The sequence below is a fragment of the Plectropomus leopardus genome, chromosome 9, assembly GCF_026936395.1.
Source record: "Plectropomus leopardus strain MGB_pleo_1.0 chromosome 9, ASM2693639v1, whole genome shotgun sequence".
NCBI classification, from domain to species: domain Eukaryota; kingdom Metazoa; phylum Chordata; class Actinopteri; order Perciformes; family Serranidae; genus Plectropomus; species Plectropomus leopardus.
Genome location: NC_142184.1, coordinates 36,796,935 through 36,820,434, shown reverse-complemented (window position 1 = coordinate 36,820,434; position 23,500 = coordinate 36,796,935). Strand labels below are relative to the sequence as shown.

At 39.8% G+C, this 23,500-nt stretch overlaps 1 protein-coding gene across 1 annotated transcript; it reads right to left on the bottom strand.

Moving 5' to 3' along the window:
* Nucleotides 1–376: 376 nt before the first annotated feature.
* kiaa2013 (KIAA2013 ortholog) lies at nt 377–19,698 on the bottom strand. The gene is made up of 3 exons (XM_042492032.2): nt 18,334–19,698; nt 10,365–11,218; nt 377–6,647 (listed from the first exon to the last, which is right to left on the bottom strand). Exons 1-3 carry the CDS (start codon nt 19,289–19,291, stop codon nt 6,597–6,599), a joined length of 1,863 nt encoding a protein of 620 aa, XP_042347966.1. The 5' UTR covers nt 19,292–19,698; the 3' UTR covers nt 377–6,596.
* Nucleotides 19,699–23,500: the final 3,802 nt, after the last annotated feature.

The window sequence follows — 23,500 nt, the reverse complement described above, 5'->3', positions numbered from 1 at the left end:
TATAATTTTTCTTGACCGACAACATAGTATGACATTTTTATAATTTTTTCACCGATATACTATACAATGATGTTTTTATCATGTTTTGACTGATATACAATACTATGATTTTTTTTGACTGACATACTACACTTTAATAATTATAATATATCATAAATACAGTTTCTGGCCATGTATCCCTTGTTATAATATATTATATGTATATATATATATATATATATATATATATATATATATATATATATATATATACATATATTCTAATCTCTGTGTCTCTCTCTCTCTGTCTGTCTATCTGTCCCGTAAACTTTAATTTTCAGGTTGTTTTCTTGTTGGCATGTGAATGTAACACACACAAAAAAAACTGACGTCAATCCAGATTTTAAGGGGTTAAATTTATCTCTTTTTTTTTTACCAGTTAGAATAAAACATTGCAAGTCTGTATTTATTCCCCGTGGTTCACGCCAGACTTCATCCGCTTTAATAACAAAAAAACATCTTGCAGTTCCAAACCCACAAATATATTAAACAAATTGTCTGACATCACTGTGAATATTCTAAGAATAATTTTACTGATTTATTTTCCCCGATGTAAAACAAAATCAAAATATTTTTGAACTTCAATTTTACATGATCACAATTCATTCAAGTACAAATGAATCTGATTCTGGCTGCAGCCATGACAGTAATAAATTATCCATGAAGGCACACTCAGTAGTTCACATGAAATAAAGAAACAGGATCAAACCCACATAAAGCTCAACAACCCGCAAACATTCTTAATGAGATGACGTGTAAAACATACACACTGACGCGACAAGAATCTGTCCAAAGAAAGAGTCTGACACATTATCATTATTGTGACTGAATAAGGCCATAAGCTGCTGCATTATCAGACTGACTTGATGTGACAGGAGAAGAATGTGGGAGTCAGGAGGAGCAAATGATAAGAACCTGATCATAGATTGGTGCCAAATAACAGTTGTCATTACCTTCGATATAGAAATGTATTTAACGGAGGTGACAGTGGACAAAGGGATCAGTTCAGTACAAACATTTCATGAAGCACATTGTGTTAGAAAGGTACACCGGGCCCCTCCTCACAAAGTCTCTGCGAAGATGCATGTGGTAAATCAGGGGTTAAAACTTGCCAGTATGTTGCACTGCCTCCCCCGCCCTAGTCAGTGACATCACACCTGGTATTCATGTTTATATGGAGCCCCTCTGGTGACATTTGATTAAAAATAATAATAATAATTCAACCTCTGTAATGGGATGGTTGTCTGCTTTGGAGGTGTCAGGTTTAGATTGGTGCCATTTATTATTCATGAAAAAAAGTAATTACATTCAACTTTTATTTTCAAGAGTATAAATTGTATAAATTGTTATTATTGTCATGGCGAACATAATGTCAGTAATAATGCTATAAGAGGCCGGAGGAGCTACGTGAAGCTGGACACGTCACTGATGGAGATGCTAAATGAAATAGGGCAGTATGGAGCGGAGAGAGAGAGAGAGAGAGATTTGCAAAGCTTGAGGTCTACTTTTAAGTATATATCTCGTGGCCACACTTTAATTATCTTAATTAATCTTATCCAGAGTATGTTTGAACTCCAAGGGCCAGCTTAAAGATGGTCCTGGATCAGAAGGATCTGGATTTGGAAATCCCAGGTTTTGCTGTACAGGGTCAGTTCATCCCTTTGATTTTGGTGCCAATTTTTAAACCACCACTGGATGGCCTCACCCTTATCCAAATTTTTCAAGATTACCAAATCCAGACAGCCAGCGCTCTGACTGGGACTACACATCTCAAAGCAGACTATCTCTGTGAAGAGCGAGCAGCAGAGTAACAGTGTGTGTGGGTTCACTGAGATGTTTTTATTGGAAAAGACAGAAAACAGCACGAGTAATGCAGCTCTTACAAACTGCTTTGATATTAAGTGACCAATGAAAATGAAAATGAAAGTAATTATCTCAAAGATTTTTATTTCAGTCACTATCTGTCAGCGAATGAGGTAACTCAGCAGTGACTGAGGTTATGGCACGCTGATGAAAGCTCTTGCATTTGCAGTTTAAGGACCTGGATATAGATAAATTGACCAGCCTGGTTTCAATATGCTAGCAAACACTGCAGCTGGTGATTATCACCCAGAGAATGAAGCTGAGATCTTTGAAATTAGAACTTGAGGTCATTTTGATTGCTTTTGACAGATATTTAGAGGAATCGCTACAATACCTTTTCTAACATTCTTTTACTGCACTTTTCTCCTGGATTTGTTTAACAGTGACTGTGGTATGTAGAAAAAGTAGATATTAGACTACCCATTAAGCCTTTCGGTAATGTATTTAAAAAAAATAAAGAAATTTGTTCCCGTAAAATAATCCCAAAAATAGCTAATAGAGTTACAATAACAAAGATCTCTCTTTGGTGGCCTCGTGGCAATAAGCAGTAACTGCAGTGTGTTTACTGGCAGACTAAGCTTTGAAAACAGGCTGGAGAATTTATGTATTGGAATAATTATAAATCTGGTTCTGAATACTGCAAATGTGTGGGCTTTCATCAGTGGGCCACAGGCTCAGTCAGCATTGTGTTAGCTCATTCGATGTTAGCGACTCAACAGACATTCATTAGAATGAAAATCTTCAAAATGCAGTGATAACTTTAATTTGAACTTTTATATGAAAGACGTTTCTAGCAATTTTATCCCACATGCTGTTTTCTGTCTCTTCAAATAAAACACTTAGTGACCCAAACTGACTTTTCCTCCTGCTCTTCACGGAGCTACTAGTCAACATTGTGATCTGTAGTCCCATTTAGAGGACCAATAATCCACATTTGGTAATCTTGAAAAGTTTGTATCTGGACCAGGGTGATCTGATCCATTGTTGGTTCGAAAAACCACTACAAAAGTAAACAAACAAAACAAACTGGGCCCTGGACCTGGGAGATTTCAGAATCTAAGAATCTCTGTTTTACAGCTTGGTTATGTCAGCAGCTCTGGCCATCAGTTATGATAATGCTGTTCTATTGCTTCATCATTCAAATAGTTCTAATATGGTGAGAAACATGCAGTCAGACAGGTTTGAAACAAACCAACTGCTTGTATTTTTTTGTGGCTAACACTAAGCGTAAACACTCGACACTGATGGAGCTCAGTCAGTGCACGGGACAGCTGGATGTGCAGCTCAGTCAGTGCACAGGACAGCTGGACGTGCAGCTCAGTCAGTCCACCAGGTCACATGTGAAGCAGAACACTGGACTGTAAACTTAAATGAATGTTTACAGACAGTTTGGGCAAAACATTTTATCATTCACTTTTTGTTTTGTTTTTTTCAAATAAGTCTGACTAACACTAACGTTAATTTGCTCTGTGTGTACAGAGATAAAGCCAAAGCTGTTCCTCCAAAAAACATGACTGACTGAGCAGCTGCTTCAAAACACTCCGCCCTGCTCACGCCTGCAGAGGAGAGTGTTACAAGGCTGTGTGGACTGGAAGATTTACTGATGAGTGACACAAAAAAGTTAGCGAACAATTAGTAAAAGTTACAAGAAAATTTCCTGAAAATTAGCACACAAAAAAGTCTAACAAACAATCAAGGACATGACCTTTAAAAAAAGGCTGAACATTACATAAAATAATTTTAAACACAAATTTAGAATAATTATAAATGCAGATTTCAGGACATTTTTCCCTTTTTTAAATTTTTTTTTTCTCTTTTCTTTCTTGCATCATTTTTCTTGTCAACTTTTTCTAATTCTTGCAATTTGCAGAACATTTCTTGTCAAGTTGCTGATTGCCTTTTTTGTGTGTTTTGGAAAGAAATTAAATCTGTTTCAAAGCTTATAAATGTCTGTGACAAGTGTCTGACCACAGCACACAAAACATGATGTGAATCCAGGTTTCAAAGGGTTAACTGACAGTAAATATTATATGGCTGACAGGAGAGAGAATAGGCTGGAAAGAGAAACAAGCTTAGACAGAAAATCCTTAACGCAATACCAGTGCCACAGAGCCAAGTCTGATCCAGAGTAGGGCTTCCTTGGATTGGACTTGGCTCTGACATGTCAACACATGGACACAGGTCCCCTAGGGGCTGTCTGGTGGTGTCTGGCACAGGGGCGTTGGCGGTGGAACCTCAGAGTCCTGTGAGTTGTGATCAAGCACCAACCTCCGAGGCCAAAAAAATGAAGCCAATAAGGAAGTGCCAGAAACTGCAGTTCCTCTTATGGCCACTTGAGGCTGGCTCCAGAACAGTCAATCCTCAAAGATTCCCACGTTAAAATGTCCAACTTTAAAGCAGAAATAAACATGTTTACAGCCTGGTACAGACAGGGGTGTGGGTCTTTATAGCTGACATCAATATCATTCATGACAACTGGAGGGGTGATTTTTTACATAACTCACTCTTACATTTTATTAAGGCCCAAAGTTACGCATATTTAAGGACGGGGCAACTTAAGTGACAGGCTGTCTGTAAGTCGTCCCAATGGTCCCAGAAAAGGATGTATTAAGAAAGTCTGGATACAGTCATGGAGGTGGGGCCCTGTTCAGAGAGAGATGCTCATTGGCGCACAAAGCAAAAAAAGCTCTTTTCCGTGTGCAGAATACCTGGATCTACAGGCCCAGCCGGTGCACTAGAGTGGACAACTTCCGCCAGCGGAGTGACTGACTTCTGGTTTAGCGCCTCACGAGCTTGAATGGTGGTCTAAAAAAATTAATTTTTTAGGCTTTCCGAATGTTATCAAACTGAATGGCTGAAATCTAGATAGTGAAATCAGTTGTTTGGTGGGGGTTTTGGTGCTCACAAAAAATTATCCACTGTACAGACATCTGTTTCCAGATGAAGTTCAGTGGGAAAAGTCTTACTGGGCCAGTGTGCATCACGTGACAGACCCAGATGGTGTAATTCCACTTTTGGCCACTACGTAACATTTGCATCAGAGCCTGGCAAACTTTGAAGGCTTGTTCCCAACAGTCTGTGAGTCAGACCCACCCACAAAACCAAGTATGGTTACTTCTGGCTTCAACCCCCCCGCCCCCAAAAAAGAAAAAACTGTTGACAGGTGAAGTCCTAAACTCAGAGTGGCAGCCTACAAACCAATGGCTGACGACATGTAGGTCGCTATGTCCACTATTTCTACAGTCTGTGGCTGCGATGCAGGAACTATTTAAGTTTTTAAGCAACTATTCACTGGTTAGAGTTTCTAAAATATGAATTAGTCTTGCATGAATATCTTCAGGATTTGAAAAAAAAGACATCGAAATTTTATAAACTAAGTAACTGATCAGAGAATAATGAGCAGATGAATCAACAGTGACTACAATCAGCAGGTCCAGCCCCTGCAGCCTCTGCAGAGGGGCTGCAGAGCCTACAGCATCTGTAGCATCTGCAGTGTCTGCAGCCTCTGCAGAGGGGCTGCAGAACCTACAGCATCTGTAGCACCTGCAGCGTCTGCAGCCTCTGCAGAGGGGCTGCAGAACCTACAGCATCTGTAGCACCTGCAGCGTCTGCAGCCTCTGCAGAGGGGCTGCAGAACCTACAGCATCTGTAGCATCTGCAGCGTCTGCAGCCTCTGCAGAGGGGCTGCAGAACCTACAGCATCTGTAGCACCTGCAGCGTCTGCAGCCTCTGCAGCCCCTGCAGCCTTTCACAGCAGATGTGAGGCTGTCACTGATTCATGATAAAAGGATTCTTTTTTTCCCCCCAGTATAATATCTGTCTTCCGCAAAGGTGCTTATGGTGCTTAAAGTACTAGAATTTCATTCATTCAGAATGAATGGGATGGTTGGGAAAAATTATTAAATATAACTGAGAAGAGAACAGAGATAAATAATTTTAAGACAAAATATTCGACAAATGTTTCATCCCTTTGAAAACTGAGTTAATAGCTGAATTTCTTTCAAAAACATGGGAAGAAGGCAATGAGCAACAACTAAAGAAGTGACTCAAGAACTGGTAAGAAACTAGTAAAAAAATAAATAAATAAAGCAGAGTTTAAAAAAAGGAAAAGACCCCAAAACGTGCTTAATTTTTTTTTATAATTCTGTAACATATTTTGAAATGTGTAGTTATATTATAAATCAAATTAATTATTAATTAAATTATAAATTAAATTGATTTTCTGAATCTACAAATTTCTTGCAATTTGTGGAACATTTCTCACCGAGTTGGCTCATTGCCTTTTCCCTCATATTTTTGAAAGAAATTGCACTAATTTCTTTAGGATTCAAATTTTTAAATACTTGTGAAAAGCATCTAAAAGCAGCAGAGAGTTTTCAAAGGGTTATTTAATGATAAGTTAATTTTAGGCCCTGGTAGTGTGTTTGCTGTATTTACAAATTTGCACAATTGTCTTGCAGCAGGTGGTTGTGGAAAGATCAAAAAATAGGTGCTTGAAAAAGTACTTGAAAGTCCTTGAATCTGACTTGCCCCTGTCTGTACGAACCCTGCTTCCTGTTAATCACTCTTTACAAACACACACCCAAGAGGTTGATGTCACTGAACAACAGCACAGCCATGTGAACGCCCCCCATGCTGCCCAGGTCAAGTAGAGCCGCTGCCACATGTTGAGCGAGTGCACAGCACTGCAGTGTTCAAGCAGCATTCCTGGGCTCACAGCAGCCATCCTCACTTTTGTGGGCGACCTGGTGAAGTCAGAGCGGGAGATTAGAACGGCTGGAAACTGGCTGCCACCACCCGACCCCGCCACAGCACCCCCCGGGACAGACGCACAGACACAGACATGCTGAGGGCCACAGACGTGTGATTGGAGCACAGCTGGGTTTGACAGAGCAGAAGTGAAGAGCCAAAGCCAACTCACAGATTTCTTGTTAATTTAATTGAGTGATTCAATATAAAACATCATCAAAACGCAGGGAGGAAAGGAAGAGTAGAGAAAGAGTTGTGGCAGAGTGAGCAAACGGTCCAAGCTGAACTCAGCCTGCAGCATGTCAACGTTCCTCACTGGAAACACGCAGCTGTTTGACAGGACAACAAATGGGATGGACTTTTAGCACCAACTTATTACACTGAGCTCTGATTTAGGCTTCTTTCATTTGCAAGATCATTTTGTTTTGGGTTTCCATGACAATCATCTCACTTAGACCTTTGAAACCTGAGAAATTTGGCTTGATTTCTTTCAAAAACAAATGAAGGCAAGGTACAATGAAAAATGAAACAACCCCCAAAATGTGCAAGAAATGAGTCAAAAAGTACATAAAATTACTTGAAAAAAAAAATTGTAATTATGGTCATTATAAATTTCATAAGCTTTTTTTCCCTAGACTTTTTTGCTTTACTTTTGAAATTAATTATTATAATTTTCTAAATCTACTCATTTCTTGCAATTTGTGAAATATTTATTACCAAGTTGCTCATTGCCCCGTGTTTCTGAAAAAGAAAAAATGCAGCAATTTTCTCAGGGTTTAAAGGCTGGATAACTTGTGAAAGGCGACTGAAAGCAGCACAAGGAAAGTGATGTCGCTCCTTGTTTCAAAGGGTTAAAGGAAGACTTATTCAAACTTTTGGTTTTAGTTTTCGTAGCTCTGGACGGGTCAGAAAACACGAGCAGTCAGACAATCAGACGGGTTGGAAACAAGCAGCCAGCTGATCCAGCAGATCATTTGAAGGTCAAACTGAAAGTGAACACACCTTGAATATTTATAATAAACCAACAAATGAACCTGTGCACAGCTACAACAGATAGTTTGGGTTTCACATTTACTCTTCACCTGTTTTTTCCTCCAGACAACTTAAGCCAATCTGTAGGTTTGTTTACAGTCTGTCTGATCGTGTGCGTTGGACCTATTTTCACCGTACTGCTGTGTGTTTCAGCTATTCACTTAGTGAGTACAGTGTTGACTGACAAGCAGCAGAGCTACGGAAATTAAATTCAAGTTTTCCTTAAAGAATCATTTTATAGGACCGTACCAGTGTTCCTGCTCATTGTTCAAAAATGTAACTGCAGATGAATAATATAATCCTGCTTTTCTCTGCATGCTGCACTATTCTAGGTTTAAAGGAATACTTCACCTGAAAAATGACCATTTCTAAATCAGTTACTCACCCCATCTTATGCTGAATTTGTAGCGAAAACTTTGTTTTTCTCTCATGCCTCCACAGTGAACAGAGAATCCAAAACAGGCGAACACTCTTGATGAATTGAAATAAATGGGGTCCACATTTAACAACAGCAAAACTGTGTTAAAACGTGTTTACAAACTCTCACACAATTCCTGCAGAATAATCTAAGTCTCATATATACGGTCAGATGCTCAGTGCTTCCCAAACACACGACTTTACACTGAAACTTCCGCTAGCTCACAGTGAACTCTGAGCTCACGTGAAGTTTGTCTTGACGTGTTTTAAACTGTGTTGTTTTTGTGAAAAGTCATGTGTTTGGGAACTACTGGGCATACAACTGAGAATCTGAATATACTGCACAACAGATGTTTTGATCTAGTTTTGCTGTTGTGTAATCCATTTACTTCAATTCATGGACAATGTTCACTGTGTTTGGATTCTTTGCGTTGTGAAAGTATTCTTCACAAAATCCAACATAACACACGGCAAGAGACTGTTATACAAGAGGATCAATTTGCAGGGGAACTCATCTTTTAAGACCTGAAGTGTGTTTGGACCAACCCTTGAGGAAGTCAACAGCTTCCATTTTGTCACTTACAGCATAAAAATCAACTCACTATAGACTTGTTTGAGTCAGGTCATTAATATTACAGTGAGCATTAACCCTTTAAAACCTGAGTAAAATGATTTAATTTCTTTTAAAAGCATGGGGAGAAGGCAATGAGCACCTTAAAAAGATTTGGCCGCACAATTAGCAAGAAATTAGTAAAACATTACAAGAAAATTACATGAAAGTAAACAAAAAAGGAAAAACAAAAAGGAAAAACAATGCCTGTGACTCAATTAAAAAATACAATTATACTAGTTACAAATATAGCTTTCTGGAAAATTCTACTTTTATTTTAATTTAAAGGCATTGTCTTGTCCCCTTTTACTAATTTCTAGAAATTTGTGGGACATTTTTGCAAAGTTGCACATTGCCATTTACCCCATGTTTTTGAAAGAAATCAATTTGCTCAGGTTTCACAAGGTTAAACAGCTCATGAAAGTCGTATGAATGCAGAGCAAGAAAACTGATGCTGATCCAGGTTTCCAAGGGTTAAAGCTCCTCCGATTTCAAAGTTAAAGATGCCCTACGGAGGTCTTATAAACTAAAATTTTGTTTACATTCAGCGTTTCTTAACAAAATCCACCATGTGTGTCTTGGAGGTGAAACAAACTTTGGCTTGTAGTCTTTTTCTTGCCATTGTTGGCACATTCTTGCTCCCAACTGTCGACAAGAAACAAACCACGAGCAGCGATGTGTTGCATCACCTGCCTCCTCCTGTGTGTGCATAAAATACTAACACACTGTGACCACCAGGTGGTCAAATATCACACAGGGGATCTTTTTGTTTAAGCTCCAACTGAAATGTTTGACACCTTACTAAACAACAGTAAAGTAACTTTTACAAAAATAAAAGACAGGATGTCCACTCCAATGGATTACCTCAGTCAAACAAGTCTCTGTAAACTGACTTCTACAAGCTAATGAAATGAATGAAAGCTAATGGGAGAACAACAATGACAAAAACATCTGAAAATCTAGAAACCTATTAAACTTTGGAAATGTTCCTTCACTTAAGTAAATGTGATTTACTCCAAATACAGAAATACCGGTACGGTCCTTTAAGAATACTCAGTGAGAACAGTGTGAGTGCAAAATGATGCAGGATATAATAATAATAATAATAACCTCCATATCTGAAAGAAAATCTCTCTTGTGCTTGTCTTTCTTATGTTGCAATCAAATAAATTTACATTTCATGATGACAAGTGCAGTGGAACAGGGGCTGTGCTAAAATGACAAAAACTGACTGAATGGTTAATTGTGATCTTGAATGGAGACTTGAACTCTAAGGGTGCTTGTTTTGAACTGAGATCAGATGTTTGACAGTCTCTGAGAGGAAACAGCTGCAGTAAAAACTCCTTCAACACAGAACTAAAGCAGTGGTATCACCTTCTGTGAGAGGGGAAGCCAGCTGTGTAAGGCTGTTCTGTAACCCACTCCAAAAAGTAGCAGGTGAGAGGGGAAATAAAGTTCACTCAGAGAAGGTGAAAGTCAAAACTGAGAAACCAACCCACAGAGAGCATCGAGAGAGCATTGAGAGAGAGAGAGAGAGAGAGAGAGAGAGAGGAAATCTTTGCCACCACACGCACAAGTCTAAAAAAGGAGCAGAGCACATCAGTTTGTAGTTTTTCTTTCCAGTTAGCACTTATCAGCGCTGTGCTGTTTATACCTTGCTCCTGAAGAGGGGCTTGGCTCCGGGGCCACAGTACTCGTTGTATATGAGCTTGAAGAGGAACAGGTGGAAGAGCGTTATGAGCGAGGCCACGCTGAACCAGAAGAGGAAAGGCAGGCCTGGGTACCTGTTGGCCATGTGCTCCTCGTGAGCCAGGATGGCCTTGAGGTGCAGGGTGTGGCGGAGGTCCTGCAGGTGGCGCAGGTCTGTGGAGATGTACAGGAGCGGCGTGATGGGCTGCGTCACCATCACGGGGAAGGTGTGACCTTTGATCTCTGACGTCAGCTCCACGGGCTCGTTGAGGCAGCCGGCCTCACACGCGTACAGCTTCACCGGCTTCTCCTGCGGCTTCACTGACACGTGGAGGAAAGGCTTCCCCTCCATGTCCAGCAACACGGCCAGATTGATGAGGTCCTGGTTGTAGTGGATCCCTCTAAGGGCGTAGCTGTTGTGAAGAACGTCGGGATCGGCCTGGAACTGAAGGTGGTTCTCTGTGAACTGCAGGCCACCGAAGCTGAGCACCATGCCCTGCATGGCTCCGTGTGCTCCGGCCGCCACCAGCACCTTGCAGCCTCTCTTCTGCAGAGTCAGAGTCCACAGCGTGACCAGCTGCAGTATCTGAGCGGCGCTGCTCACCCGCTCGGGCCACAGGTTCTCTGCGTGCATGGTGGCGTGGCCACTGAAGCAGTGGTCGGCGTAGTTGAGGCTGGACTCGAGGTGAGCGCGCTCCTCGCCACTCAACCTTCGGTCCAGCAGGGGAGCCACGAAGGAGGAGAGGATGTAGTAGAGCGTGGTGTTCACGGTGCGGCTCGATGGCGTGTGCGAGTCTGTGATCTTCCTCATTTCAACACCTGAATCAACACAGAAGCAGAAGATTAACCTGGTGTGCAGTGTATCTCCAAGGATCCATCATGTCGACAGTCAGATTATTAAGACATTGGAAACAGTGGCTTGACAAAAAATTAGAATTAGGGTTCACACACATTGTTACCAATACGTTTTCATAACTTTTTATGTGTGTGTATGTATATATATATATAATTCTAAAAATAAAGAATTCAGAACAGGATTAGAACTGAATATTTAAATATAACTTAGGGACTGTCATTTATGAGAGGGGTACTGGGGACTTATGGGTTTGTTATTATGGGTAAGGGGCAAGCAACTTTCAATGACTGGATTATGTATATATTTTACTATTGATTTTTTAAACAAAACATGAAGGCGTGTTTATTTAAAAAACTTTTTTTCTTTAAAATTTTTGGTGACTTGAAATAAACCCATACGGCGATATTTTTTTTACTTTAAACATTTTGGTGATTAAAAAAAAAAACAGGCATGTTTTCTCACTAAAATACACAAAAAACTGCACCATTTATCACAGCCAGACAGATTTTCAAATTTCCAACAGTTCTTGTACATACCTCATGTGTCATTATACAAGTTTGTAAAACAAAGTTCCATCACTTTTCCAAAACTATCAGGGTGTATTTAGTTTTCTAAAACTTTTCCAGGCCTTAAAATTGCTATTTGCAAATTCCATGAGTTTTCTAGGTTTTCCATGACCATAGGAACCCTTTACCTTAACTCAAGTCTAATTACTAGCTTTTCCAGAGCTTACTACCATGATTATTATATTCCAGTCTTCATCACAGAAATCTTTACACCTTTTCATCAGTGTGAAGCTATTTTTATTTTTTCACTCAGACATTGAGAGCTTTTAGTTTGCGTGCTCACAGTCAGTTTTGATGTGAAAGGAAAATGTTCAAACCATGGTTAGAATAAGTATAGTTTGCACCTGGGACCCAGCTTGTGGAAAGGGGTTCGTTAGAAGTAAGACTTCCTTCTAATGAATTTGAAGTGAAGTGAGCTACAGAGTGAGCACTGTGGGCTGACCTTCTAATGCTTTGGAGTCATTTTGGCACAGAGAACAGCTGACATGGAGCTGTCACAGGGCAGATTAACAAATCTGAGTTAAGGGGACAGATGGACATAATCTGAAACATGCTGCATCAAATAAATGACCCACAGTCAGTGGCTGACTCTGAGCATGAAGAGATGCTGAAATCCCCACCATCACTATTTAACTGTCCACCTGATTTAGTTTGTTGCTGTTTTAAAGTTGTTGGTAACTTTTATAAAAATGACACATCATATTTGCTTTACCTGCCACTATATGTTGACAGCAGCAAGTGAGACAGATATTTTGTGAAACAACATCATGGTTGGGGCGTCTGGTGGCTCAGTGGATAGAGCGGCTGAATGAAAACAACCAATCAGTTCACTGCTCATGAACTGTCAAACTAAGCAGCACTGATCAAATATCAATTAAAATTCTGTTCCTGCATTGTCTCACCTCTCCTCAGATGTCTACAGAAATATATCTTAATGCACTGATTAGCTGGAACATATGAACTTTGTGACCAGGCCGCCATGCAGGAAACAGTCAAAGCCAAGCACCGCCCACCGGCCGGAGCAACGTTCTCATTTTTCCTGGAGTCACACTCTAAACACAGCCGAGCCCTTTAGCTTAAATCAAGAACCGAATTTCTCATGTTTCCTGTGATTTATTGCATGTGATTGGTGCAGTACCCCCACCTTTAATTTTTTGTACTTTTTACTTTGTATCTTTGCACTGTCTGTCATTTTTATCGATGTCTCTTTGTTCCTGGTGAGATTGTGGTGTGTGTGCTGTGGCAATGACAATGGAAGCTCCCATTGAGCCCAATAGATTTGAAATCCTGACCGACCAATTATACAGTGTGAACTGCTCACCTGCGGTAGGTCGACTATACATGAGTGAGCCTGTTTGTCTTTGCTCTCTTTGCCTCTGATGAAGACACAGTGGTGTTGAAACATTATTCTGTCTGCACAATAAAGGCTGTAAACTGATCAGTGAGCTCTAGGCCTTTGCTTCTCCTCTGGAAAGTCTCTGTCCTCCAGCTGGGAAGCATGTTGTTGGGTGATGCGTGGAAAACCCTGTTTAAACTAGAGGTATTAGTTATTAGGGGTGCAACGATACAAATGTTTGTATTGAACCCTTCGGTACAAGGCTTTTGGTTCGGTGCAAATTATGAACTAATGATTTATTGAACTGAAAACTTCAAGATTTGCAAACTTATTTTCAAAATGTCGATAAAACACAATTGTGAGATGCCTGTGTTTCCACTGAGTGATGTTCTGTGACTTCTCCTCTGGTGATAACATTCTAAGAAGCATGGTGAAGGATGTTCAAAACATTAGCAGCTTTATTTCTATTGCAGCCACTGCACTAGCCTTCGTTGTTTCGTGTCGTCGGTGAGATAGGCGTGTTAGGCTTGTTATGCAAGCAATAATGAAAAAGCAAGCCCCTTGACCATAAGGGATTTCTGGGAGGTGACAGTACACGATTTCACAGAGGAATTGTGGATTGAAAACTTCCAGATAATCCACTCAACTTTTGAAGTTATGTGATAACACCTTGTAGCTCCTGCTGCATCATGAGGGAGCCAGTTCCTACTGACAAACACATAGCCATATAATCACGACCTAGAAAAGCCAAAAAAGGGTTTCCATTGTAGTTCCATTGTAATCACGACATACATCAAATCACTATTTCTGTCAAGCTCAAAGGTTCCCTTTTACTCCTAAGTGAGATATGAAGACATCATAAGGTTAATTTTGGCTTAAATATTTATTTTCTGTCAGACACTGAACATGACAAATACACTGTAGAACAGGCATCACCAACTACTACTACTAGCTACTAAAATTCAAAGAGGTCCAGTTAATAAAATTTCCTCCCAGCAAAGGTCTGAACCTCATACCTAAAATCATTATCATGATTAATTGAAGATTTTACTTCGAACGATAATGAACGATTATTTTGCGTTTTGCTTCGTTTTTTCTGGTTTGTTTTTTGCCCTTATAGTTCACTGTGTGTTGGAGTGTAATAAACGATTGTTTTATTATTATTTATTAAACTTTCCAGCATTATATAAAAATGAAAAGCACCATCTTAAACAAACTTCGGGTAAATTTAAGCACGTTGTGCTGATAATAGGCAGACCTCTCCTGACTGCAGGACTCTGACTTCAACTTCTGTGAATCTTCTGTGAAACTTCTGTGCTACTAATTATTTTACTCCGGAAAAAACTTTTGAGTAGACCTACTTCTCCTATAGCTGCCAACAGCTCGCCAACATTCCCAGTTAGTGAAAGGGTGAAAATAAGGCCATGTGCTTGTGGCCCCCGGCCCCCAAAATATTACATCTGCCCTGGTAATAATAATGAGAGCTCAGCGCGAGCAGCTGGATGAGACACAGAGCGATGCATCCTGCTGTTTCTATATAATTCATCCAGAGTCTGATTAAACCTGAAACTAACTAACTAAGTAGTCTTTAGAAGTCTAAAGAAGTCACTTTCCACCTCTGCAAATGTGGCTCTTTCAGACACTTTGATGATTTGAGGAGAAGCTGCGCTCTGTTTCTGTCTCACTGCTGTCGGACCATCAGCTGTTTGATCAGATAATGAAATGCCGTGGAAGCACATGCGACTCGGTTGTCAAACACTCAGCTGTGTTCTAAAGTCAAAGTCATTTAGCGCATTTTATTCACTGCGGCGCTGTTCTTATTATCATTGGCTGTTCGTGTTGTCTGTCAAAACGTGACTGGAATGCGTTCTATCGACAGTCTATCGACTACGTCTCATATTTCAATCGAGGAAATGTTATATCGTGATTGATTCTGAATCGTTTTATCGCCCAGCCCATTTCACAATCAGTTTTTGTTGCTCTTCTACATTAAAAGAAACCTCTAATAAAAACCATATGAGTGGGATGTCAGGTTGTTTTTAGAAGATAGAATTCAAACCCAGCCCATTTTTGATTCAATAATTTCAATAAGGGTATTATAATGCTGCTTGTGTTCAGCTGTTTTACATTGGAGTATTTTACTACTTTTTTTAATGAAAATGTGAGCTAATCATTGTTTAGTGAGACTGACACCCTGTGGAAAAGCACAAAGCTTCCAAAGTAAATATGTTATCTAATTACGCATGTGTTTGTTTCTGCCCTATTTAGCTCCTGGCAGAGAATACGCACATTTCCAGACAGCAAAACACTGAGGCTCCACACACACACACACTGGTGCACGAACCTAACTTAACAACACCCTAAGTGGCTATGCAATGATTGGACCACCCTAATCTGCTGACAGAGCACGTGAGCAAGCAGGTTCTGCCATAAAATCCATACAGAATTTACATCTACAGCATCACAGCTGCATTTCACAACATGAACCTTCATTTAACACAGCTATATTATTGCCTTCAATACTTCAACTGGGATCAGAGTGTTTTACAGCTCTGCAGGAAGTTCAGCCAGTGTGAGATTAGAACTTTCATTACGACCTTTGACCTTCTAAAGGACACATCAGTGCAGTGGTATTTTTTAGCCCATTTAATGTTTGATTTCCAGGGCATGCTGCATTACACTGATACTCAACTTGCTTTGCTTGGGGGCCACTTTGTAAAATGATATGAGGTCAGACACAGCAGACCCATACATTTTTCTTGAATTTAGAACATTTCTCGGATCTTAGGATAGTTCTTGGATTTGAGGAAATTTCTAGGATCTTAGGTTGAGTCTAGGATTTTAGAACATTTCTCAGATTTTAGGACATGTTCAGAATTTTCAGGACATTTCTAGCATTTTAGGATATTTCTCCAATTTTATGACATTTGGATTTTAGTAAGTTTCCCGGTTCTTTAGGACGTTTTTCAAGATTTTAAGATGTTTCTAGGATTTTAAGACATTTCTAGGATTGTAGGTTGTTCCTAAAACACTTTTCTAATATTTTAGGATGTTTCTAGAATTTTACAACACTTCTAGGATTTTATGCTGTTTCTAGGAGCTCAGGACATTTCTCAGACTTTAGGTCTTTCTAATATTTTAGGACATTTCTAGAAATTTAGGAGTTTTCTGGGGTTTTCGCATGTTTCTCAGATTTTAGGATGGTTGTTGGGACATTCTAGGATTTTAGGACATTTCTAAGTTTTGGCCATTTCTCAGACTTAAGGTAATGTCTTGGACTTTGGGACATTTCTAGGATTTTGGAACATTACTAAGATCTTAGGACATGAGGGTCTAAGCTAGGACTTCTGTCGGGGTTGCAGAGGATCCTCCACTGGCACTTTTTTTTTTGATCAACAAACTATTTTGATGCCTTTTTTATGCACTCTGATACCTTATTTACAATTAGGTCCAGAAGTATTTGGACAATGAGCGAGTTTTTATTATTTGGCTTTATAAATCACCACAATGGATTTGAAATAAAATAATTAAGTTGTAATGAAACTGTAGAATTTTAGCTTTATTTTACGGGTTTCACAAAAACATGCAATGTATCAATTAATTAGGAATTACAGACATTTAAAGCATAGTACCTCCACTCTCAGGGGTTCAAAAGTATTTGGACAGTGTGACAAAACTTTAGATTTAACCATGAGTTTTAATACTTAGATGAAAATCCATAGTCAACGACTGCCTGAAGTCTGGAGCCCATGGACATGGGGCAAACCAAATTTGTATTTTCCTCTCTGGAGATGCTTTGCCAGGCCTTCACTGCAGCTATCTTCAGTTGCTGTTTGTTTGTGGGCCTTTCTGCCTTCAGTAACTGCAAAGCATGCTCTATTGGGTTGAAGTCAGATGACTGACATGGCCATTGGAGAATATTCCATTTTTTTGCCTTCAAAAAATCTTGAGTTGCTTTTGCTGTATGTTTAGGGTCATTATCCATCTGCACCGTGAAGCACCGCCCTATCAGTTTTCTAGCATTTGGTTGAATATGAGCAGAGTATAGCCCAAGATACCTCAGAATTCATCTTGCTACTTCTGTCAGCAGTCACATCATCAATGAACACGAGTGAGCCCGTTCCATTGGCAGCCATACAGGCCCGTGCCATGACACTGCCTCCACCATGTTTAGGATACCAGTGGTTTGCACCTTGTTGTAAATCCTCTGTATATACATTCATAAGGCATCTCTTGACTGTAGATTTTGAAAATGATACAGTTATCCTTTCCAGAGTATTCCTGACCTCTGTTGTGTTGTGAAGGGGTTTTGCTTCACCAAGGAAAGGATTCTGCGATCATCCACTTTCGTTGATTTCTGTGGTATTCCAGGCCTTATGATGTTGTTAAGCTCACCAATACTTTGTTTCTTTTTAAGAATATACCAAACTGTTGATATAGCCACACTTAAGGTTTGTGCTATCGCTCTTACAGTCTTGTGCTGTTCTTTCAGCCTAATGATGGCCACCTTCATTTGCATAGAGATCTCCGTGGACTTCATATTGGTAGCTCCAGTCAAACCGCTGCCAAATGCCAAAACACTACCCAATATCAACTCCAGACCTTTTATATGCTTCATCTGTCTTGAGGTAACCAGGGAATGGACCACACCTGTCCAATTAACTTCTTGTCAGTCAATTGTCCAAATACTTTTGATCCCTTGAAAATGATGGCATTCTGCTACAAATGGCTGAAAGTCCTACATAGTAAATGCCATATTTTTGTGAAACATCTCAGAATAAAGCTTTAAGTCTACACTTTTATCACATATTGATTGTTTTATTTCAATTCCATTGTGGTGGTGTACAAAGGCACATTATAAAAACTCTGTCACTGTCCAAATACTTTTGGACCTAACTGTATACTACATGTAAAAAGAATCAATTCTCAATGTGAATCACTTTATTTTTTATGTAAATTAGAAAGTCGTTGGGGGGCCACTCTACACCCTATCCGGGTCCAGATTTGGTCCGCATGCCATAAGTTGAGTGTCACTGCTGTACTATTTTTCACATTTTTGAATGTTCTTCCTCACATTATTGCTTCTCATTCCTTGTATATGATTTGTAGTAAATGGACTACAATCTACTGAACCCTAGTATGCACCTTAAACACTGGTGCTACAACCTGTGCTCACCTGAAATGAAGAGGTCCATCCAGGCCTGCTGGTGATCATTAACCAGCTCATCCACACTGGCCCTCAGCAACTCCCCCAGCTCCTTTTTGGCTCCATCTCGGAGGGCGGTGAAGGTCTCCTCCAGCTTGGAGGGCTCGATGGCCTCTGAGGTCCACACAACTGACAGGATATTTTCTGTGTAGTCGGATTTAGCAGAGACCTGGATCCTGCTGTTGAGCTTCTTGGTGACCACCAACACTAACACCATGCGGTTATTCTCCACAGGCACTCTGCCGGAGGACAGCACGATGTCTCTGTCCTCCAGTTTCTCCACACTGCTGGAGAACTTGCTCCCAAAGGAGGGGTTGTCAGAGGAAACCTCCAGGGAGGCGGGCCGGTCAGACGGGTTGTTGATGTGGATCCGCTGCAGGTAGACGTTGGGTCTGCTCCTGTGCGCGATGAACTCCTCTCTGATGCTGATACAGTCTCTGGCGGACTGCAGGGCGGCCGGTGAGGCACAGCGGACCGACAGCACCGAGCCTTTCCGGAACCACAGCATGGTAGCCTGAGCCTCGGCGCGTTTCCCCTCCAGATGGACGCCGACTCTCGGCGAGTACTCAGTCTGGTGGACCGGAGCCGAGCCGGGCTGCGAGGACGACGCTACCCACAGTTTGTTAGAGTCAATGTCAATAAGAATATGGCCGTTACCGGATACAAACGGTGTATCTAGTTGTTCCTGAGGTGTGCTGTATATCCCCTCTCCCCGGTCCACCAGAGACTTCCACCTGTGGATCTCAGTGAGAAGGCACTGTCCGGCCGCCCCCCCGGGCATGGCGGAGCCGCTGAACAGGCTCCACCGGCGCTCGGCTCCCAGGTACCAGTAGAAGATGATGAAGAGCAGCAGTCCGATCAGCAGCCTCCTCGCCCAGCTGCTCGACAACAAGCCCGGCAGCCCCTTTAGCCTCTGCTGGAGCCACATAGTGTCCAGATAGAGGAAACCCAGCAATGAGTCAGCGTCTAAACACGGCACCGAGGCTGATAGGCTGGAGATTTTAGAATGTCACATCGAATTCGGGTCGTAGCGCAAACAAGTTCCCCCGGCTGAGAGCCGACACACTGCTGCGTTAGCGGCTGGCTAGCGTTAGCTTAGCTAGGTAGCTAGCGCCGAGCAGGTAAACTGTTGAAAATGTGTTATTGTTTCTCTCATCGTGAGTTATTGTCACATCCTTCACCTGCGGAGTATGAAAAGCTGCTCAAGCTGTCGTACCTCAGGTCATTTCGTGTCTTTGTCTGCCTTCAGGTGGAAAACATCAGCTGACTTTCCAAAATAACTCTGCAGCCACAGCAGCTCACACTTCTGGTTTGTCACAATTGTCGTAAAGCAAAACGACCCTGCACCGACCGGAAATGTCGCAAAGATCACTGACTTTATATGTTTGTTTTTATTTATATAAATTCAAAGAAATCAAATAATCTACCTTTAAAAATTGTAATTGATATAATTCAATAATTTTATGTTTTTTAATCAATTTAAAAGGTTTTTTTGGTACTATTTCGACCTCAAGTTATATATATAGTGAGTATTGTTAAATTGGGACCCTTTTTGAAAATTTGCACTCTGGAACAATTTACAGAATTTTCCACTTGTCTGAGCTCCAAACATGATATCACTTTATAAATATCAACCCCTTTACTACAATAGGCAAAAGAAAAAATGAAGAATAATAAAACACAGAATCAATTATTTCATCTCAAGCTAAATATGTCCTGAGACAACTTTTTTACAGGCACCACTGGCAAAATGGGACACCTTCAATGCTAAAATGGGAAAACTTATACAATGATATAGAAGTCAGAGATACTGAAGAAGAGAAGTAATTTAAAACGGTATTGTCTTCAAATAACACATATAATAACCCTTCACCCTTCTTTGCAATGTACTTTTAGGTCACTTCCATGCTTGAGCCAGCAGATGTAGCTTTGGTACTCGCCCTGCCTCTGACTGTTCTTGATACTCCAAAACTGTCCCTGTCATCTTGTCTTCAGTCCACTGGTTGTACGTCTTCTCTTGCCTTATCCTGGCTGTTGCTTCTCTTTTCCTGTCTTTAAACTATATTCTTATTTGTTTACTTATTTAACAAGTTATTTAAAACATTTCTATATGTAATATTCATTAACAATGCTATACATCTTAGTTCTGCACTCTAAGATTATGTCTCTCTCCTTTGTAGGGAAGAATAGCTAGCTAGAGCTTTTTGATTAAGGCTTGTAAAACATGGCAGTGCTAACTCTTCTTCGCTTAGTTCCAGCAAGCTAGCTGACATATTTAGAAAAAATATATTTGATAAAACTGATAAAAAATGATTTATCTGAATATAGCAAGTGTTTTATGATCCTCAGTAAACAAGTTTTTCCCTCTCAAAATGACAAAGAGTAGTGTCCCATCCTGACAATAAAAGCATGTCCCATTTTAACAGTAGACAACTGGAAAAATGGGACACTATAAAAGTAGGCATTTTACAAAAAGGTAAAAGGATTTTGGAATTGATTCATGGTAATTTTGATACACAGTTATATACCATTCAACATATATTGGAATGAGAAAGTGAGTATTTGTTTTTATAATTTTAAAAGCTTAACAGGTTTTAGGTCAGAACTATGTCATGTCAATTACCAATGAGATTCTTGTATCAGGTGTCACTGCATGTGAAACCACGCCTACAAATATGATGTCATATCCGGGTGACCTTTTTCCTGATCATATACCAGTCAAGCAATGCATAGATACTGGTATTGGGTAATTTTGGGTACTCCTTGAAAATATAAATCATTGCAAAGCTTAACTGTCCCTTTTTGCCAGTATCCCATTTTGACTATACTCACCCTACATATGATTTCATTATTGTGTCATGCATAAACAATATGCCCAGCCCATACAGGCTTACAAGACACCATTATTAAAACAAAGAGACCAGAAACCATATTAGAACAATAATATGATAACGAAACAAACCATCGTGACGTTTCTTCCAGGTTTTTGCTACAAAAAGTGACCAACTAATAAACATTAAAAGTGAAAACCATTTCATTCTGTCATCATCAGTACTCCAGGGGTGTGTCTAGAGTGGCCTGGGGTGTGCCGTGCCACCCTTGAAATCTGATTGGCCACCCCAGGTGCCATCGCATTATGATTGGCTATCTGCTCAGTCAGTTTGAAATGTTGACAAGTAAACTGAATTTTTGTTTATCAGTGCAATTCAGTCTTAAACCTGAGAGGCAGTAATGTACCAGAGTAACGTATAACTTGACTAATTTTACAAACAAATAAACTGATACAACTATTAAAAAGTTTGTTCTCACAGGTTTTTTTTTGGCACTTTATACTTTCTACCATACTATTTACTTTTGAAAGAAACAATTTCTTTCAAAAAGTATGGAAGCATTTGAATATGTGTGGTGTCACTCTGTAATGTTGTATTGGTAGTCTATTTATCTTTTAACATAAATTATAAACAGGAATGTAAGACACCACAATGTTAGTAATTAAAGTAGGCATGGATAGTGGAGACAAAAATGATTAAATTAAAATCATGTTAAAGCCATGTTGACGCGGGTGCCCGCAGCAGCGCTCACACTTCATGCCACCCCTCCATACGTCAGAGCTCCACTTGCGCCACCCTGGTAATAAACAGCTGGACACGCCACTGTGGTACGCCAAAACATTTCAGGGTTTTTAACACACACTTCATACATCAAAGGTACTCTTAACTCATCATAGAAGGGACGATGTACAAGAAAATCAGATTCATTCTCTGCTTCACCTAAATCACAAAGTTCACACAGTCTGTTTTCCTCCCAGATGTTTTTTAATCTGACAACTTCAAGAGCCAAAGGAAGGATTCCTGTTCTTAACTGAGCAATTAAGATCTCTGACTTCTTGTTAAGTTTGCTCTAAAATAAAATTCAGTTAGTTCACATAATTATGCTTGATTTAAATATACATTCTTAATTTGGGTTTGTAACAAGATGTCATTTAACCTTTTTTTTCAAATACAGCAAGTAACTTCTCTGTTATTGTGTCCACACTGCACAGTAAATTATTTTTTATAAATGTGCTGTACTTCAGCTTCTTCAAAGACAGCATGAAGCTCTGCAGCCCATTGAGAATCCTGCACTTTATTCCAAAGAAAAACTTTCTTATTGATCCTATTCTCCGACATATTGATGAAACGATTCCACAGTCTTATCATTTTACATGTCCTCCTTATCACTCCAGGAATCCAACCCATGTCACCCTGAGCAGCCAGTGAAGGAGCAAATTTATGAATGCCTAGAATGTTTTCTCGGCATTTACATAATGCTCTGCTTTGTATAGAATCTGAAATTGTGCTTTGTTTAAATCCCCATTTCCCAGCAGCATAATTCAAAATAGGAGAAACACCTGCTTCATAGAGTTGAGAGTAAGTGGAATATCCAGTCTTTACATATTTTTACATATTTTCACTTCCCTTCACTTGTTGAGGTTTTGTAATTTTATTTATTTATTTATTAGCATGTAATTATTTGGGGTTTCTTGTGTGTTTTTTTTTTTTTTTTTTTAATAATTTGACTTTGGGGTGATTTCTCTATTTTTTTAAAAAACAATTTTGAGTTTATTTTTTCTTTTTTAAATAATTTACTTTTGCTTTTAATACTTAAAGTGCACATTTTTCAGAGTAGGCCTGTACTTACTTTCACTGAAGTACTATTTTCAATGCAGGACCTTTACTTGTACTTTAGTATTTTCACAGGGTCGTATTAGTTCTTTTGCCTAATTAAGGATCTGGATACTTCTTCCACCACTGATAATGACTGAAAAAAACAGAAATACACTAGTATATGGAATATAGGAGGCTACGTGCAAGTGCTCATGTCCACAGAACAGCTGGATCTTCATTTTCAAGCAGTTTTTTTTCTCCCATTTTTGGAAGTGGGCGTTGCGGATGCAACATGACTACTGCAATACTAAACTTTCAGTGTTAGGAATCAATAAGTTACATGGAAACTAAAAAAAACCCCAGTTTTTCTGATGTTATCCTTGTTTCTTAGACCGTTTATTCAACAGAAACAGAGAATGGTACACACAGACACAGACACACACACACACACAGACACAGACACACACACACACACACACAGGGGGGCAGAG

Coding starts and splice junctions, on each gene's coding strand:
- kiaa2013 (XM_042492032.2), bottom strand. CDS start 19,291: ATGTGGCTCCAGCAGAGGCTAAAGGGGCTGCCGGGCTTGTTGTCGAGC. Junction 11,219..18,333: donor GATGGACCTCTTCATTTCAG/GTGAGCACAGGT, acceptor GTGTTGATTCAG/GTGTTGAAATGAGGAAGATC. Junction 6,648..10,364: donor AGCCCCTCTTCAGGAGCAAG/GTATAAACAGCA, acceptor TGACTTCACCAG/GTCGCCCACAAAAGTGAGGA.